This window comes from Pseudophryne corroboree, chromosome 3, assembly GCF_028390025.1.
Source record: "Pseudophryne corroboree isolate aPseCor3 chromosome 3, aPseCor3.hap2, whole genome shotgun sequence".
Classification (NCBI taxonomy): Eukaryota; Metazoa; Chordata; class Amphibia; order Anura; family Myobatrachidae; genus Pseudophryne; species Pseudophryne corroboree.
Genome location: NC_086446.1, coordinates 358,518,948 through 358,534,838, shown reverse-complemented (window position 1 = coordinate 358,534,838; position 15,891 = coordinate 358,518,948). Strand labels below are relative to the sequence as shown.

Genomic DNA, 15,891 nt, shown 5'->3' with positions numbered 1-15,891 from the left:
CGGCTGTGGCTACCTCTGTGTCGGCAGTCGGAACTCGGCAGGCAGTCCGTCCATCCATAATTGTATTACAATATATACCACCTAACCGTGGTATTTTTTTTTCTTTCTTTATACCGTCGTCATAGTGTCATACTAGTTGTTACGAGTATACTACTATCTCTTTATCAACCAGTGTACAGTGCGGTAGTTCACGGCTGTGGCTACCTCTGTGTCGGCAGTCGGCAGGCAGTCCGTCCATCCATAATTGTATTATTATTATAATATATACCACCTAACCGTGGTTTTTTTTTCATTCTTTATACCGTCATAGTGTCATACTAGTTGTTACGAGTATACTACTATCTCTTTATCAACCAGTGTACAGTGCGGTAGTTCACGGCTGTGGCTACCTCTGTGTCGGCAGTCGGCAGGCAGTCCGTCCATCCATAATTGTATTATTATTATAATATATACCACCTAACCGTGGTTTTTTTTTCATTCTTTATACCGTCGTCATAGTGTCATACTAGTTGTTACGAGTATACTACTATCTCTTTATCAACCAGTGTACAGTGCGGTAGTTCACGGCTGTGGCTACCTCTGTGTCGGCAGTCGGCAGGCAGTCCGTCCATCCATAATTGTATTATTATTATAATATATACCACCTAACCGTGGTTTTTTTTTCATTCTTTATACCGTCGTCATAGTGTCATACTAGTTGTTACGAGTATACTACTATCTCTTTATCAACCAGTGTACAGTGCGGTAGTTCACGGCTGTGGCTACCTCTGTGTCGGCAGTCGGCAGGCAGTCCGTCCATCCATAATTGTATTATTATTATAATATATACCACCTAACTGTGGTATTTTTTTTTCTTTCTTTATACCGTCGTCATAGTGTCATACTAGTTGTTACGAGTATACTACTATCTCTTTATCAACCAGTGTACAGTGCGGTAGTTCACGGCTGTGGCTACCTCTGTGTCGGCAGTCGGCAGGCAGTCCGTCCATCCATAATTGTATTATTATTATAATATATACCACCTAACCGTGGTTTTTTTTTCATTCTTTATACCGTCATAGTGTCATACTAGTTGTTACGAGTATACTACTATCTCTTTATCAACCAGTGTACAGTGCGGTAGTTCACGGCTGTGGCTACCTCTGTGTCGGCACTCGGCAGGCAGTCCGTCCATCCATAATTGTATTATTATTATAATATATACCACCTAACCGTGGTTTTTTTTTCATTCTTTATACCGTCGTCATAGTGTCATACTAGTTGTTACGAGTATACTACTATCTCTTTATCAACCAGTGTACAGTGCGGTAGTTCACGGCTGTGGCTACCTCTGTGTCGGCAGTCGGCAGGCAGTCCGTCCATCCATAATTGTATTATTATTATAATATATACCACTTAACCGTGGTTTTTTTATACCACCTAACCGTGGCAGTCCGTCCATAATTGTATACTAGTATCCAATCCATCCATCTCCATTGTTTACCTGAGGTGCCTTTTAGTTCTGCCTATAAAATATGGAGAACAAAAAAGTTGAGGTTCCAAAATTAGGGAAAGATCAAGATCCACTTCCACCTCGTGCTGAAGCTGCTGCCACTAGTCATGGCCGAGACGATGAAATGCCAGCAACGTCGTCTGCCAAGGCCGATGCCCAATGTCATAGTACAGAGCATGTCAAATCCAAAACACCAAATATCAGAAAAAAAAGGACTCCAAAACCTAAAATAAAATTGTCGGAGGAGAAGCGTAAACTTGCCAATATGCCATTTACCACAAGGAGTGGCAAGGAACGGCTGAGGCCCTGGCCTATGTTCATGGCTAGTGGTTCAGCTTCACATGAGGATGGAAGCACTCAGCCTCTCGCTAGAAAACTGAAAAGACTCAAGCTGGCAAAAGCACCGCAAAGAACTGTGCGTTCTTTGAAATCCCAAATCCACAAGGAGAGTCCAATTGTGTCGTTTGCGATGCCTGACCTTCCCAACACTGGACGTGAAGAGCATGCGCCTTCCACTATTTGCATGCCCCCTGCAAGTGCTGGAAGGAGCACCCGCAGTCCAGTTCCTGATAGTCAGATTGAAGATGTCAGTGTTGAAGTACACCAGGATGAGGAGGATATGGGTGTTGCTGGCGCTGGGGAGGAAATTGACCAGGAGGATTCTGATGGTGAGGTGGTTTGTTTAAGTCAGGCACCCGGGGAGACACCTGTTGTCCGTGGGAGGAATATGGCCGTTGACATGCCAGGTGAAAATACCAAAAAAATCAGCTCTTCGGTGTGGAGGTATTTCACCAGAAATGCGGACAACAGGTGTCAAGCCGTGTGTTCCCTTTGTCAAGCTGTAATAAGTAGGGGTAAGGACGTTAACCACCTCGGAACATCCTCCCTTATACGTCACCTGCAGCGCATTCATAATAAGTCAGTGACAAGTTCAAAAACTTTGGGTGACAGCGGAAGCAGTCCACTGACCAGTAAATCCCTTCCTCTTGTAACCAAGCTCACGCAAACCACCCCACCAACTCCCTCAGTGTCAATTTCCTCCTTCCCCAGGAATGCCAATAGTCCTGCAGGCCATGTCACTGGCAAGTCTGACGAGTCCTCTCCTGCCTGTGATTCCTCCGATGCATCCTTGCGTGTAACGCCTACTGCTGCTGGCGCTGCTGTTGTTGCCGCTGGGAGTCGATGGTCATCCCAGAGGGGAAGTCGTAAGCCCACTTGTACTACTTCCAGTAAGCAATTGACTGTTCAACAGTCCTTTGCGAGGAAGATGAAATATCACAGCAGTCATCCTACTGCAAAGCGGATAACTGAGTCCTTGACAACTATGTTGGTGTTAGACGTGCGTCCGGTATCCGCCGTTAGTTCACAGGGAACTAGACAATTTATTGAGGCAGTGTGCCCCCGTTACCAAATACCATCTAGGTTCCACTTCTCTAGGCAGGCGATACCGAGAATGTACACGGACGTCAGAAAAAGACTCACCAGTGTCCTAAAAAATGCAGTTGTACCCAATGTCCACTTAACCACGGACATGTGGACAAGTGGAGCAGGGCAGGGTCAGGACTATATGACTGTGACAGCCCACTGGGTAGATGTATGGACTCCCGCCGCAAGAACAGCAGCGGCGGCACCAGTAGCAGCATCTCGCAAACGCCAACTCTTTCCTAGGCAGGCTACGCTTTGTATCACCGCTTTCCAGAATACGCACACAGCTGAAAACCTCTTACGGCAACTGAGGAAGATCATCGCGGAATGGCTTACCCCAATTGGACTCTCCTGTGGATTTGTGGCATCGGACAACGCCAGCAATATTGTGTGTGCATTAAATATGGGCAAATTCCAGCACGTCCCATGTTTTGCACATACCTTGAATTTGGTGGTGCAGAATTTTTTAAAAAACGACAGGGGCGTGCAAGAGATGCTGTCGGTGGCCAGAAAAATTGCGGGACACTTTCGGCGTACAGGCACCACGTACAGAAGACTGGAGCACCACCAAAAACTACTGAACCTGCCCTGCCATCATCTGAAGCAAGAAGTGGTAACGAGGTGGAATTCAACCCTCTATATGCTTCAGAGGTTGGAGGAGCAGCAAAAGGCCATTCAAGCCTATACAATTGAGCACGATATAGGAGATGGAATGCACCTGTCTCAAGTGCAGTGGAGAATGATTTCAACGTTGTGCAAGGTTCTGATGCCCTTTGAACTTGCCACACGTGAAGTCAGTTCAGACACTGCCAGCCTGAGTCAGGTCATTCCCCTCATCAGGCTTTTGCAGAAGAAGCTGGAGGCATTGAAGAAGGAGCTAACACGGAGCGATTCCGCTAGGCATGTGGGACTTGTGGATGCAGCCCTTAATTCGCTTAACAAGGATTCACGGGTGGTCAATCTGTTGAAATCAGAGCACTACATTTTGGCCACCGTGCTCGATCCTAGATTTAAAGCCTACCTTGGATCTCTCTTTCCGGCAGACACAGGTCTGCTGGGGTTGAAAGACCTGCTGGTGACAAAATTGTCAAGTCAAGCGGAACGCGACCTGTCAACATCTCCTCCTTCACATTCTCCCGCAACTGGGGGTGCGAGGAAAAGGCTCAGAATTCCGAGCCCACCCGCTGGCGGTGATGCAGGGCAGTCTGGAGCGACTGCTGATGCTGACATCTGGTCCGGACTGAAGGACCTGACAACGATTACGGACATGTCGTCTACTGTCACTGCATATGATTCTCTCAACATTGATAGAATGGTGGAGGATTATATGAGTGACCGCATCCAAGTAGGCACGTCACACAGTCCGTACTTATACTGGCAGGAAAAAGAGGCAATTTGGAGGCCCTTGCACAAACTGGCTTTATTCTACCTAAGTTGCCCTCCCACAAGTGTGTACTCCGAAAGAGTGTTTAGTGCCGCCGCTCACCTTGTCAGCAATCGGCGTACGAGGTTACATCCAGAAAATGTGGAGAAGATGATGTTCATTAAAATGAATTATAATCAATTCCTCCGCGGAGACATTGACCAGCAGCAATTGCCTCCACAAAGTACACAGGGAGCTGAGATGGTGGATTCCAGTGGGGACGAATTGATAATCTGTGAGGAGGGGGATGTACACGGTGATATATCGGAGGGTGAAGATGAGGTGGACATCTTGCCTCTGTAGAGCCAGTTTGTGCAAGGAGAGATTAATTGCTTCTTTTTTGGGGGGGGTCCAAACCAACCCGTCATATCAGTCACAGTCGTGTGGCAGACCCTGTCACTGAAATGATGGGTTGGTTAAAGTGTGCATGTCCTGTTTTGTTTATACAACATAAGGGTGGGTGGGAGGGCCCAAGGATAATTCCATCTTGCACCTCTTTTTTCTTTTCTTTTTCTTTGCATCATGTGCTGATTGGGGAGGGTTTTTTGGAAGGGACATCCTGCGTGACACTGCAGTGCCACTCCTAGATGGGCCCGGTGTTTGTGTCGGCCACTAGGGTCGCTTATCTTTCTCACACAGTCAGCTACCTCATTGCGCCTCTTTTTTTCTTTGCGTCATGTGCTGTTTGGGGAGGGTTTTTTGGAAGGGACATCCTGCGTGACACTGCAGTGCCACTCCTAGATGGGCCCGGTGTTTGTGTCGGCTACTAGGGTCGCTTATCTTACTCACACAGCGACCTCGGTGCAAATTTTAGGACTAAAAATAATATTGTGAGGTGTGATGTGTTCAGAATAGGCTGAAAATGAGTGTAAATTATGTTTTTTGAGGTTAATAATACTTTGGGATGAAAATTACCCCCAAATTCTATGATTTAAGCTGTTTTTTAGGGTTTTTTGAAAAAAACACCCGAATCCAAAACACACCCGAATCCGACAAAAAAAATTCGGTGAGGTTTTGCCAAAACGCGGTCGAACCCAAAACACGGCCGCGGAACCGAACCCAAAACCAAAACACAAAACCCGAAAAATTTCAGGCGCTCATCTCTATATTATTGATTGTGCAGTATTTGTATTGTGAACCCGTAGACTCTTAATATAAAATGTTATTTCTTGCCAATTTAAAATAAAAACTGAAAAGTGCAGCTTGCATAAGTATTCCACTGCTGCAGACTAGTACTTGGTAAAATCACCTTTTTCTACAATAACAGCATTAAATCTGATGGGCCAATATTTGCACTTGGGAGCCATTTTTGCCCATTCTTCCTAGCCGACTTGCTCCATGTTGTTCAGGTTGGTTAGATGATGCATGTGGGTTGCAGTTTTAAAATACTGTAGTTTCCACAAACATTGATTGGATTGAGACCTGGACTTTATCTTGGCCATGGTAGAACATTCATTATTTTGTTGTTCAACCATGCCAGCATTGCTTTGGCCTTGTGCCTGGGATCATTGTCCTGCTGAAGGAGGAACTTTTGTCCCAAGCTTTAGTTTTCCAGCAGACTGAAGCTGGTAGTCTGGCAGTATCTATCTGTATTTTGCACCTTCCATCAATCCTTCAATTAAAAAAAAAATCATGCTGCCATCCCCAAACTTTACTGTTGGGATGGTATTTCTTTAGGCATGGGCAGCATTAGGTTTGTGCCACACGTAGTGTTTTGAAGTAGGCCCAAAAAGCTCCAGTTCTGTCTCATGTGACCACAATATTGTATCACAAATTTTAGCTGGATCGCAGCTGGGATGTTTTCTAGTAAACTCCACATTCTTTGATGTGTTCTTTCTTTAGTAATGTCTCCTTCTTGCTCTAACACTAAATTTGAAGAATGGTCTTGTCTCGACAGTGCTTGGGTGCTACAGTGCAGCTTCTGTTTCCTCGCAGGGATATCTAAGCATTTGCATATTATTTTGTAGCCTTGTCATACCTTGTGCATATCTATAACTTTATAATTTATTTTCTTAGAATTCTCTTTGGTCTTCATTTTCATGGCTGTCCTTTCCATTCATAGTATGACCTACAGATGGGTCCACGGTTATCTTTGCTAGTTTTACTGCGCCTAGGCACACCATGGTTTATTAACATAAACCATTAATCTATTGTTCCCAGCTGCAATACAATACAGAGAACAATACAGCAGGGGATTAAGTCATTACAGCAGGGGATTAAGTCCGACTGTCCAGTCTCAATTAATCCTATTAAAGGTCAAGATTAACCCATCTGTATGCTATTTGAATACTGGGTCTTTAATCCATAAAGCTGACTTTTTTTAAAGATTCACAGATAGGGGCTAATTGAACGCCAGTTGTTAGGTCAGTGTCTTTAATCTGTGAAAATTTGGCAATTCCATAACACAGGGTTTGACTACTTATACAAGCAACATTTCTACAGTTTTTATTTACAATGAATAATGAGCTTGAAAATTTACTTCAAAAGCCTACAAGTTCACAATAAAAAATATTGTCTGGAAGAATCTATGTAAATGTCATTATAATACAGACTAATAAATTGACTTTTTAGGGGATTGCATAATTTTGTCAAGCTAATGTATTTAATACAGTACCTTTATCCATTTTGGTGTTTAGTTTGACATCCTGCGATGAGATCTAATACATAAAATGTGTGTGGAGTGCTTAAAGAGTAATTACTAAATTTCGGTAGCTCAGTTGGCCTGCTCCGTGGACACCTGCATAAGACATGTAATAATACGTAATGCTTGACCTCAAACCATTTCTTTCATTCCAGAACAAAACAGAAGCAGGAAGATAAAGACTATTGTAGAAGAAATGATTGACGGAAAAGTTGTGACCACTGAAGTTAAAGAGATTGAAGAGAAGCTACCAAGTATATTTCAATAAAAAGGACACATTTATGTAAATGCAATACTGGATTAAGGCATACCTTTAACAAAGCTTTCCAAATAAAATGTCTTAAACAAACTGTCTGATTGTGTGATAAGGAATTGGATACATAGGGCTCGATTTAATGATGCCTTAGTTCGATGGGATGTTGGTAGAAGTTGGACGATTTTATAAAGGGGCAATCACTTTCAAGGGAAAACCATACCTTCCCTATCAAATATACAGTATCTAGTTATGCCCCTGGACCTGCTCATTGTAATGTGGTATAATATGAAATTGAGGGCATTATAATGTTATGTAATATGAACTGGGGCACTGTTCTATGGCACAATATGAAGAGGAGGCACTATAGTGGGGCATAATATAACCTAGGGTCACTGTAATGTGACATAATATGAACTGGGAACACTGTATGTCATAATATGAAATGGGGTAGTGTGTTGTATAATGTGACATAATGTGAACTCGGGAACTACTATGGGGCATAATATTAACTAGGGCACTACTATGGTTCAGAAAATGAACTAAGGCACTATTATAGGAATAACATTAACAATTGCTGCAGAGAGACATCTCTCCAGAAGTACTGGCAAAATGATGCGATGGAGCTCACAAAGTTGTGGCTGTGCTGATATCATGATGTTTAGCTTTCAAAATAGTGGTTTGGTCTAAAAAAACAAAAAACCCCACATGTGATTTGTAGTAATCTGCAGGTGGTTAGCTCTGCACACAGGATTCAATCTTATGCAAAACAGAGATGATAAAAAATTTGTGTTGTTTGTTTTGAAATGGCCTACAATTGATGGCAGTTTTAAAATCGCATATCTGACCCACTTTGATACACACTGTAGTTCCCTCCTATCTATAACAAAGACATGTTCAGGCAATTCCTAACAGTCTTCACGCTTTAGTGAAAACACTGGTAGCTCATGGTGCGTTGAAGACAAAGCCCCTATTTCCATCCTGTTACTAGTTGTCTTTGAACGATGGTGAATCTTATGTAATCGTTGCTTTGTTTCATACTTTCAGCAGTAGCTGGGCAGCCCAGCAATAAGATGCCAAGGGAGAGGGGGAGGGGCGCGGAGGGCCACGGCTGCAGCACTGACATTCCATAGCCACCCCCCGCAATACCATGCAAAGGGGGGGGGGGACTATGAAATGTCAGTGTAGAATACTTACAGCAGCAACCGGTAAGCCTGGCAATAAGATACCGCCGGGGGTGGAGGGGCCAGAGGTGCCGCAGCTGCAATTACTCTTTCTGCAGCTGGGCAGCCACGCCAATAAGATGCCCCCGGTTTTGGTGAAGGGGGAGGGCAATGGCTCTCAATCAGCCAATGGGGAAAATTAAGACGCCCACGGTTTTGGTGAAGGGGGGGGGGGGGGGGGAATTGCGCTCAATCAGCCAGTTGGGAAAATTATCACTCTCCAAAAAACTGTCTTCTCAAAAAGATCAGTTTTTTGGAAGTAACAATTTTCTGATGGGGGCATAATGAATACTGAAGAAATTGTGAGAGAATACAATGAGAATTGAAAACTAAAAATTCTCATTGCACAATTTTTTCATGATGAATATGCCCCTTTGTCTGATCTACTATGTAGCGTCTTCATTCTGTTAGTCTCATTGTTTAACATGTTGTGTTGCAGCTTGAATTATTACATTTTCTGAACTCCTTTAATTTAGCTTTTCATGCCCTTAACCCAGGCCTTAATTGCATTTTCATAATTCAGCTTCCTAATATTTCTCTTAATGAGATGGGGTACTAGATATCACGGAGAATTAAAGGTAATACAATTAAGATGTGCAGAAGAAATAAAAATAATAACTAGCTGATGTGCCTGGTTTGAAATGGGCAAAGGTTTGCTGGGCGGAACATTTTACCTCTTTTCACCCCCTTTGGAGTCGAATGTGAAGAAATCACTGCTTAGTAGGTGGCTGCAAATAAATGTCACAGTTTCCAGACCACCCAGCAGGTCATATTTTCCAGGCCACCCAGCAAGTGCTCAGGAGAGTTCACCAACTGTCACATTTTGCAGAGTGCAATGGTGATCCATTATAAATGTTAGGCGGATGTTTGCCACATAACTCCAAAACAAAGCAACCCTTACAATGTCAATTTTTTTCTGCAAATGTAAGGACCAAGGGCCTGATTCAAGGTTGAGTGCAAAACAACAATTTTCCTCTAATGGGCAAAACCATGTGCACTGCAGGTGGGGCAGATATAACATGTGCAGAGAGAGAGTTACATTTGGGTTGGTTATATTGTTTTTATGCAAGGTAAATACTGGCTGCTTTATTTTTACACTGCAATTTAGATTTCAGTTTGCACACACCCCACACCCAAATCTAACCCTCTCTGCACATGTTATATCTGCCCCACCTGCACTGCACATGGTTTTGCCCATTATAGAAAAATTTTGTTTTGCAATCAACCTTGAATTAGACCCCAAGTCCTTTAATTTGGTATATGATGTGCCCTGCTTGGACAACGGTATCATAGAAATGTGTCACTCATAAAAGTCATCCTTCTGCTATTAATAATAATAATAATAATAATAATAACAACAACATCCAATAAATGGTTGTATTTGCTCACCAGCCTACAAGAATTTGTTAGAAATTCCAATGTGTTTAATTATTTATTAAAGTTAAACTTCAGTGATCATGAGGGGTGGGCAAAGTTTAGTTTAGCAATGATTAAATACAGTTCCATGGGAACATCAGCTAGAGAATGATCTCATAAATCCCACTTTCATAATGATTGAGTTCTGCAGATGAAGAATAAACCAGACATTGCTGAAACAGAGCATTGACCTACAGGGTATGAATTTGGAGGTTGCTGATACCTGCCAGCTTATCACTCTTTAAACATCAAAGTGAATTTTACTATTTAAAAATACCATCAGGCTTTTGTAAAACTCAGTGTCATTGCCTAATTTATAACATATAAAAAGACAGAAACCGAGAGTCCAGTTTTCAGTTGATTTTCACAATGTACAGTCACGTTACTGTCAAGAAGGTGAACACTATCAAAGCTGGCCATGTACAGAGCAGCAGCATTGGCGGTGGAAGCTATGTGAAAGTATCAGCAGGAGGCTATGCTTCCAGTGTTTATGGTGGAGCAGGAGGTCTGGGCACCAGAGTTTCTTCTACTACACAAAATGTAGTACTCACAGGGAGCCCACTGAAACAAAGGAGCAGAGAAATGGGAGCCATCAGGAATGAGAAGGAGATAATGCAGAACTTGAATGAACGCTTGGCCACTTACATAGACCAAGTGCACTCTTTGGAGAAGGCTAATGCCCAGCTAGAGCTAGAAATCAGGGAGTGGTACACCAAAAATACTGGAAACTTGGAAAGAGATGACAACCATTACTTTCAAATGATTGATGATCTGAGAAAACAGGTAATAATTTATCTCTTTATCAAAATATTAATAATTAATACCATCTCAACCAACAAAATGTACAGTTCTTGCTTCTTATAATATGCCCTGCATACAGTATGCTTTATTTTATAAAAACACTAATATGAATATTTGTCCACCAGATTTATATAATGCTGCTCTCAAAACTTTGGGTGATACAGTAAATGCGGGCTTCTGCTAAAATATAGTAATGTGCATGTAGGAAGAGGTAACAATGTCACCTCAAATTATTGTAAATATGATGATAAATTACACGAATGATGATGAAATTGCATTGCTGATTTTTGCATTTTCCCTAATTTGTGAATGACCATTAAAGTTTGTGAACCAGTCCATAGTCACCTCAAATGGCAGAATAATGTAACCAACTAGAGAACCAGCCAATCACAGTGCAGAGATACAAATAGTACAATACTGTAAAATGTAAGTCAGCAATCATAAAAAGTAACCTATCTATAGCCTTATAGTCCTTTGGGTACTCATTTTTCATTTGTAGGTGTTATTGATGACTTGTGAAATGAGCTGTGAGAAGGTCGTTTATGTAGTACAAAATCATCAATGCACAGCAGAATATCAACTTTGCTCCCCCGGAGTGCCTCAAATTGCACAAATAATCCTAGATTTTTTACCAAGGATTATGGTTTAGCACAGCAAGAGAACCATAGTTATTTTAGAGCAGAGATTCTCTGAGAATCATATTCTCTCCTTTAGTCTTTCCCTCCCCCATCATCCCCTCCTTCACCCATGGTTACTATAATCAAATGTAATCTTGATTTTCTCATTTCTCTCTTCTTTCATTGCACCTCCAACTTCTCCTGTCCTGCCCATGCTATCTCCCTCTATATTGGCTCACTCATGTCTACCATTGACTGCACTGCACCGGCTATTACAAATAGTAACAGTTAATCTACCTTTCACCCTAAAACTGAAAATCATAGTCTCACACCAAATTTCTCCACTTCAAATTAATACTGTCCTCCTACTGCTTTGCCTATGCTAAACAGTCCAATATAAGGGTCTAGTGTAGGGATGGGCAATGAGCGGCCCTCCAGCTGCTGTATAACCACACATGCCAGGAGGTTTGGGTCCTCCTTTCATCATTAATCGATCCACATGCCCTCTAGAATTTATCCTCTCTCACCTCCTTCACTCCCTCTTCTGTTGCCTACTCCCACCTTATCCACCTATTCATCTTGTCCCTCAACTTGTCCCTCTCAACTAGCACTATTCCCTGATTCCTCAACCACGTAGTTGTCACACCCATCCTTAAGAAACACTTACGTGATCCTGAATCTCTAACTACCACCCATATCTCTCCTCTCTTTTTGCTCCAAACTATTGGAAAGGTGACTCCCCCTGTACATCTCTTCCCATTCACTTTGGAACCCTGTTTGGTCTGGTTTCCATTCACCCACTTATCAGAAACCAACCTCACTAAGGTTACCAATGACCACCTTACTGCCAAAGCCAATGATCACTAGTCTATTTTCATCCTTCTCGATCTATCTGCTGACTTTGACATTGTCAATCACCCACTTCTCCTTCAAACTTTTCACTCTAATGATTTCCATGACTGTGACCCACTCCCTACCTCACCTACCTCTAATACTCCCTGTCACCCACTTCCAATATCTGTTGCCATTCCCAAACTCTCTATCCTTGGTCCCCTCTTCTTTTCACTTTACACCTCCTCCCCTGATAAACTCATTAGTTCCTTTGGTCTCCAATGCCACCTTTTATGCTAATGATACCCAACTTTATCAATCTTCCCCCAATCTCTCTTCCCTAGTTCTTACCCGGGCATCTTCTTGCCTCTCAGCTATTTCATGCTGGATGTCTCAAGTAAAACATGAACAAAACTGAACCTGGGGCCTCTCTCTTTCAGTTGAGTTCATCTCCCTCCTAGCCGTCCCCCAAGTTTGCTGGGTGGAATTTTTGATTCCTACCTGTCCTTCACCCCACATATTCAATACATATCTCATTCTTGCTCAACTATTGTAAGTTCCTTCTCTCTGACTTCCCCTCACTGCAATCCATCATGAAAATGTAGGGGTGTGGGCACAGAATAGTACCATTTCACAATACACTGCACAGTGGTGTCCGTTATTCAAAATACACTACACAGTAGTACCCCTTATACACACTGCACCAGGTATAGCCCTTACACACATTGCACTAGGTAGAGCCCTTACACACATTATGCCAAGTAGAGCCCCTAATACACATTATACCAAGCAGAGCCCTTATAAACATTATGCCAAGTAGAGCCCCTTTCACACATTACACCAGGTAGAGCCCCTTACACACATTATATCAGGTTAAACCCTCTGTGTCTCTCAGCCCGCCTCCCTTCATTCTGTCTCTCAGCCTTATACCCTTCAATTTCTCTCAGCCTGCTCCCCCTCACTTGTCACTCTGTGTCGCTCAGCAACCCTCCTCCCTCATTACTCTGTGTCTCTCAGCAACCCCCTATCACTCTGTGTTTCTCAGCAACCCTCCCACTACACCTTCACTCTGTGTCTCCCAGCAACCGTCCCACCATCACTCTGTGTCTCTCAGCAACCCTTCCCCCATCAATCTGTGTCTCAGCAACCCACCCACCACCCTCTCACTCTGTCTCCCAGCAACCCTCCCACCAGCCCCTCAGCACTCTGTGTCTCCCAGCATCCCCCCAGCACCCTATGTCCCTCAGAATCCCTCACACCCCAGCACTCCATGTCTCTCAGCATCCCCCCCAGCACCGTATGTCTCTCAGCATCCCCCACCAAGCACCCAGCAGCCACTCCCCCCCCCACACACACTGCTGCTTGCAGTGGCGATGGCAGTGCTCCACAGTGCATATGCGCTGTGGACAAGGCACCTCAGGCACACACCAAGTTACTGTCCTGATATTGCTGTAAGAATGGAAGTACCCCTTCACTGCACAAAAGGACTTGGATTTTTTTACAAGCTGTCTGTCATTCTTTCTTATCCTGTTCTCATAAAGAATTCACTTTGCATTTACACTTCTGGCCAGAGGTACATTTCTAGGCACACCCATCAATGTAAAATAAAAAGATCCAAACACACATTGTGCAACATGAAATAACTGCAGTCCTCGCCAGTGGTGTATTTCCCACTATGCACGTGAGGCACATACCTAGGGGTGGCTCTTGCTGGGTGCTGCACATTAGTCAACCCCCCCTGCCTAAGTGCAGATGGTGGGCTCAGGTATGCTTCTTCTGTATGTTGGGCCTAATTCATACCCGATCGCTATGCTGCAAATTACACTGTCCTGCACTCATATAATCGCCGCCCAAGGGGAGTGAAAATTTGCCCTGTGCAAGTGTGCGAGTGCATGTGTACGCTATGCGAAATTTCCCATCAGACAGTGGACAGCTGCAAAACCGTTTGCACAGTGTCGGACTGGGGCATGAAGGGCCCACCGGGGGTATGCAGTGACAGGGGCCCATTCTTAGGGGTGTGGCCAGCCTACAAAGGGTGTGTGGCTAGCCTCCACAGAGGCTTGAAATACACAATATTTTAGTGCAGTGTAATGAAACTTATCTACCATGTATAATACAAGTGCACAGTCTGGAATCTGATCCCTAGAGGAAGGAGTGGGCCCTCAGGCAGTGGGGCCTATCGGTGGTTTCCCTGGTACCCCTGTGGGCCAGTCCGACCCTGCGTTTGCATCACACTCACCATCGAATGTATTCCCCATTATGTGCAGTGTGTGCAGTCTATGCCTAACTCAATACTTACTCCTCCAGTGTGAAGAAATCAGGCTGATCGGGTCTGGAGCTGATGTCACACACCCTCCCTGAAAATGCTTGGGAACGCCTGCGTTTTTCCAAGACACTCCCAGAAAACGGGCAGTTACCATCCACAAACATCTTCTTCCTGCCAATCACCTTGCAAATGGCTGTGCGATCAAAATTTTGTCACCATCCTGTCGCTGTTTGGTGATGCGCCTGCGCATTGTGGTGCATATGCATGCGCAATAGTTCGATAATCACCCTCTATGCGAAAATGCACAGCAGCGATCAGGGGGTAAATGTACTAAGATGAGAGTTCTATTTAAGATGGGATGTTGCCCATAGCAACCAATCAGATTCCAGGTATTATCTTCTAGAAGGTGTAAGATAAATGAGAAATAGAATCTGATTGGTTGCTATGGGCAACATCCCATCTTAAATAGAACTCCCATCTTAGTAAATTTACCCCCAGGTCTGAATCGGGCTCGTTATACATAGCTGTCTAAGCAGTTCAGCAGTATTGTGTGATTTGCATATTGTAATACAGTACTCTTGTAAGTAATTATAATGTTTTACAATGATATAAGGTGACTGGTAAAATGTTATTGGAGATATTAAGCTTTGGAAATTCGCTAAGCTATTGCCAAGCTATGATCTGTTCATTTGACAGTTTTATGAGCTCATTATTCTTAATAAATGCGTTTATTGGACATACTGTATAGTGTAATTCATGTTTTTCCAGATTCTGAATGCCACTATGGAAAATGCCGGCATATTACTGCAGATAGATAATACATGTTTGGCAAGCAGTGACTTCAAAATAAAGTAAGGAACAAGTAATCTTGTATAATATTTATCTGTGTTGGTTCTTAGGTTTGACATTAAAGTCATTCTACTCTTGTCTTTGGGGGTCATTTCGAGATGATCGCTTGCTGCCGATGTTCGCTGCGTAGCGATAATTTAAAAAAATGGCAAAACTATGCATGCTTATGGGGTGCAATGCGCACGCGTGGCGTACGGGTACAAAGAGCATCTTTGTTTTGTACTGCTTCTAGTGACGATTCCATTCGCACAGCCAATCGCAAGGAGATTGACAGGAAGAGGGCGTTCATGGGTATCAACTGACCGTTTTCTGGGAGTGTTTGAAAAAACGCAGGTGTGTCCAGGTGTTTGCAGGGCGGGTATTTGACGTCAATTCCGGGACCTTCGTCGCCGCAATCATCGCAAAGAATAAGTAACTACAGGGCTGGTCTTTTTTTGCACAAAATGTTTTTTATTCCGCTCGGCTGCACAGGCATTCGCACTCTTGCAAAGCGAAAAAACACTCCCCCGTGGACGGCAATTATGCATTTGCACGACTGCTAAAAGTAGCTAGCGAGTGAACAACTCGGAATGACCTCCTTTGTTAGCCTCTGCATCCAACTCCACCATTCTTCCTCTATACCTGACAACTTAAAAAACTTCTGAGTTTCTGCTA

At 43.5% G+C, this 15,891-nt stretch overlaps 2 protein-coding genes across 3 annotated transcripts in view; both read left to right on the top strand.

The window, feature by feature from the left end:
* LOC135055585 (keratin, type I cytoskeletal 19-like) overlaps positions 1 to 7,330 on the top strand; it is a 30,829-nt gene extending 23,499 nt beyond the window's left edge. Inside the window, exon 8 of the mRNA XM_063959817.1 lies at positions 7,137 to 7,330. Within this exon, the coding sequence (XP_063815887.1) occupies positions 7,137 to 7,249 (113 nt within the window). The 3' untranslated portion in view covers positions 7,250 to 7,330. The remainder of the gene's footprint in view (positions 1 to 7,136) is intronic.
* Positions 7,331 to 10,150: 2,820 nt separating this feature from the next.
* Positions 10,151 to 15,891, top strand: part of LOC135055584 (keratin, type I cytoskeletal 19-like) — a 51,364-nt gene continuing 45,623 nt past the window's right edge. Inside the window, exons 1-2 of one of the 2 annotated variants that reach the window (XM_063959814.1) lie at positions 10,151 to 10,656; positions 15,157 to 15,239. In XM_063959814.1, coding sequence (XP_063815884.1) covers positions 10,243 to 10,656; positions 15,157 to 15,239 — 497 coding nt within the window. In that variant the 5' untranslated portion in view covers positions 10,151 to 10,242. The remainder of the gene's footprint in view (positions 10,657 to 15,156; positions 15,240 to 15,891) is intronic. The other variant, XM_063959816.1, reaches the window with a different exon arrangement.